Source organism: Topomyia yanbarensis, chromosome 3 (assembly GCF_030247195.1).
Source record: "Topomyia yanbarensis strain Yona2022 chromosome 3, ASM3024719v1, whole genome shotgun sequence".
Lineage (NCBI taxonomy): Eukaryota > Metazoa > Arthropoda > Insecta > Diptera > Culicidae > Topomyia > Topomyia yanbarensis.
This window is the reverse complement of record NC_080672.1, coordinates 31,329,834-31,332,947: the sequence shown is the minus strand read 5'-3', so window position 1 is coordinate 31,332,947 and position 3,114 is coordinate 31,329,834. Positions and strand designations below refer to the sequence as shown.

General features: G+C 42.4%; 1 protein-coding gene across 1 annotated transcript; it reads left to right on the top strand.

Annotated features, from left to right (window-relative positions):
* The first annotated feature begins 1,060 nt into the window (after nt 1-1,060).
* On the top strand, nt 1,061-1,789 carry LOC131686866 (periaxin-like). Its single transcript, XM_058970860.1, has one exon. The coding sequence runs from the start codon at nt 1,061-1,063 to the stop codon at nt 1,787-1,789; it is 729 nt and encodes a 242-aa protein (XP_058826843.1).
* The last annotated feature ends 1,325 nt before the right edge of the window (nt 1,790-3,114 follow it).

Sequence of the window (3,114 nt, the reverse complement as noted above, 5' to 3'; positions counted from 1 at the left end):
TAGTCGCACGTGGAAGGGTATAGCTACAGATACAGAGCAAACAACGGGATGTCAGATTGCTTTGGATTTGTTGAATATGCTACAGTGCTATTATGTAATGGGCGGAGCGGGCAGTTTCGGGTTTAAAGTAATAGGTTTTGAACCTTGTAAGATGGATGAGTTTTTGCGTAAATGGTGAATTCGAATGTAAGAACCAGATATGTCTTATTACTTTAATTAGTTTAATTTTAAACTATGATTCTCCAGATTTGTGGGTCTCTGAACTTATGAATCTTCGAATCTGATCAAAGATTCATAAGTTCAGAGATACAGATATGCGTTGTGCCTTTGAATCTCTGATCATCTGAATCAATGTATCGCTGAGTCTGTGATTCCATAATTCTCAAAATCCCCGCACTTCTAAGTTTTGGTATATACCTTTTATCTCAATATTTCTGGCTCTTGCAGATTCTGAATCTTTAAACATTTGAGCCTCTGAATCTCGTCCCAGGAGCTAAAAGATCAGATAAGACTTGAAAGTATTTGTTTATGCTGTTCAATAATCTACAACAAAAAAATAAACTCGATGTTACCACAACTTGAAAACTGCCCTAAAAAGTTCGCACCAGACTACCGAACTTTGGCTAATAAGAACAGTTTGGAACAATCTATTTTACTTAAAAGTTCTATTATTGCCACAAACATAGAAGAGGAAAAATGAACATTTCTCTTGTATGATCTTTAGGTCACTTCAGATAAATCTCTGAGTTCCTAAATATCTAAATCTCAGGAATTTTAAATTTATAAATTTCTGAATCTTTAAATTTACAAAATCCTAAATGTTTTAAACTTCAACTTACTAAATAATTGAATCTCTAAATTGTAAAATCTCCAAATCTCTCCATCTCTAAAATTCTAAATCTTTAAATTTATAAATCACTAAAAATCTTAATCTCTAAGTCTCCAAATCTCTAAATCGAAATTCCTGTTTTTCTGAAAATCTCTATTTCTGGGAATATTGGAACCTTGAAATCTCTTGGATTCTCTGAGTCTCTGAGTCACGGAAGCATGAATTCTTGAAATGCGAAAATATTTAACTCAGTCCTGTCAAAAAAGTTCCGGCGTCCCGGAGTCCCACAGTCCTGCAGTCCCACAGTCTCGCAGTCCAGCAGTTCAGCGGTCCTGCAGCGCCCAGAATCGGAATGATTCTCTGAGTTGGACTGGAATCTCTGAGTCTGAGAATCACGGAAGCCTGAATTCTCAAATTTCGAAAATATTGAATTCAATCCAATCTAAAAAGTCCCGTGGTCCCACAGTCCAGCAGTCCTACAGTCCCGCTGTCCCGCTGTCCCGCTGTTCCGCTGTTCCGCTGTTCCGCTGTTCCGCTGTCCCGCTGTCCCGTTGTCCCGCTGTCCCGCTGTCCCGCTGTCCCGCTGTCCCGCTGTCCCGCTGTCCCGCTGTCCCGCTGTCCCGCTGTCCCGCTGTCCCGCTGTCCCGCTGTCCCGCTGTCCCGCTGTCCCGCTGTCCCGCTGTCCCGCTGTCCCGCTGTCCCGCTGTCCCGCTGTCCCGCTGTCCCGCTGTCCCGCTGTCCCGCTGTCCCGCTGTCCCGCTGTCCCGCTGTCCCGCTGTCCCGCTGTCCCGCTGTCCCGCTGTCCCGCTGTCCCGCTGTCCCGCTGTCCCGCTGTCCCGCTGTCCCGCTGTCCCGCTGTCCCGCTGTCCCGCTGTCCCGCTGTCCCGCTGTCCCGCTGTCCCGCTGTCCCGCTGTCCCGCTGTCCCGCTGTCCCGCTATCTCGCTTTCCCGGAATCTTAGCGCAAACCCGCAGTCAGGCAGTCTCGCAGACCCACAGCTCAGCGGTACCGCAGTTCCCGGAATCGGAATGAGTCTCCGTATAGTTGGGTTGGATTTTCTGAGTCTGAGAATCACGGAAGCCTGAATTATCTTCGAAAATACTGAATTCAATCCAGTCTAAAAAGTCCCGGAGTCTCACAGCCCCCCAAACCCGTAGTCTCGCAATCAGGCAGTCCCGCAGTTTCGCAGTCCCGCAGTCCCGCGGTCCCGCAGTCCCGGAATCCCTGGATCCCAACTGTCTCGGAATCCCGGATTTCCGTGTTCTTCTAAATATCTCTATTTTTTGGAATATTGGAACCTTGAAATCTCTCTGTTTCGAAACCCCGGAATCGGAATGAGTCTCTAAATTGTTGGGTTGGATAATCTGAGCCTCGGAATTTAGGTATTTTTCGATTTTTGGATATTGAAGTTTCAGGATCTTGGAATCAGATTTGGGCAATCTCTCCACTCTCTGAATCTACAAAAATGTGATTCTCTGAATCTCTGAATATCTAAATCTGCAAACCGCTTTAAATTTATAAACATTATTTCTTTATATAACCAAATATTTGAATTTCTGAAAATTCCATAATTTCTGAAACTGGCGATCTTTAAATATTTAAGTACCAGAATTTCAGAAGCTCTAATTTTTTTTAAATGTTGATGAATTTTATACCATCTTGTTTTTAAACTTGAGAATCTCAGAATCTTTTAATTTTTAAATCTCTCAGTCTCTACAACTCTGAATCCCGTAATCTTGAAGGTCTCTGAATCTGCCAAGACATGTTTTATCGGAATACCGAGTTCTTGAATCTCGAAATTCCGAGATCAGTGACTTTGAATCTTGTAATACTGGTATCTCGCAACCTCCGAATATTTGACTTTCATTGTCTTTTATTCCACGAATCTGTAAAATTCTGAACCTCATAAACTTCTAAACATCGGGGTACTACAATCTCTGAAGTTTTAATTCTTTAGAACTTTGAATTTCAGAATCTCTGATATATGCATTTATTGTATTTTTGAAACTTTCATTCTTCAAATCTTGGATTTTTTTAGTTTCTGGGTCTCGAAATCCAAGGATCTCTGCAATCACAAAGCTGAAAATTTCTAAACTTGTCAATTTAAGAATCATGGAAGCTCTGAATCGTTTTTATCCTGGTCTTTAAAACGTTGCACTTCTGAATCTTGGAATCTCTGAATATTTGAATACTTTAATTAATAAATCACTTTTCCATTTCTGTGTCTCACAATATTGGAATCTCGGGACCTAAGAATCCCGCAAGCTTGGTATCATTGAACCACGG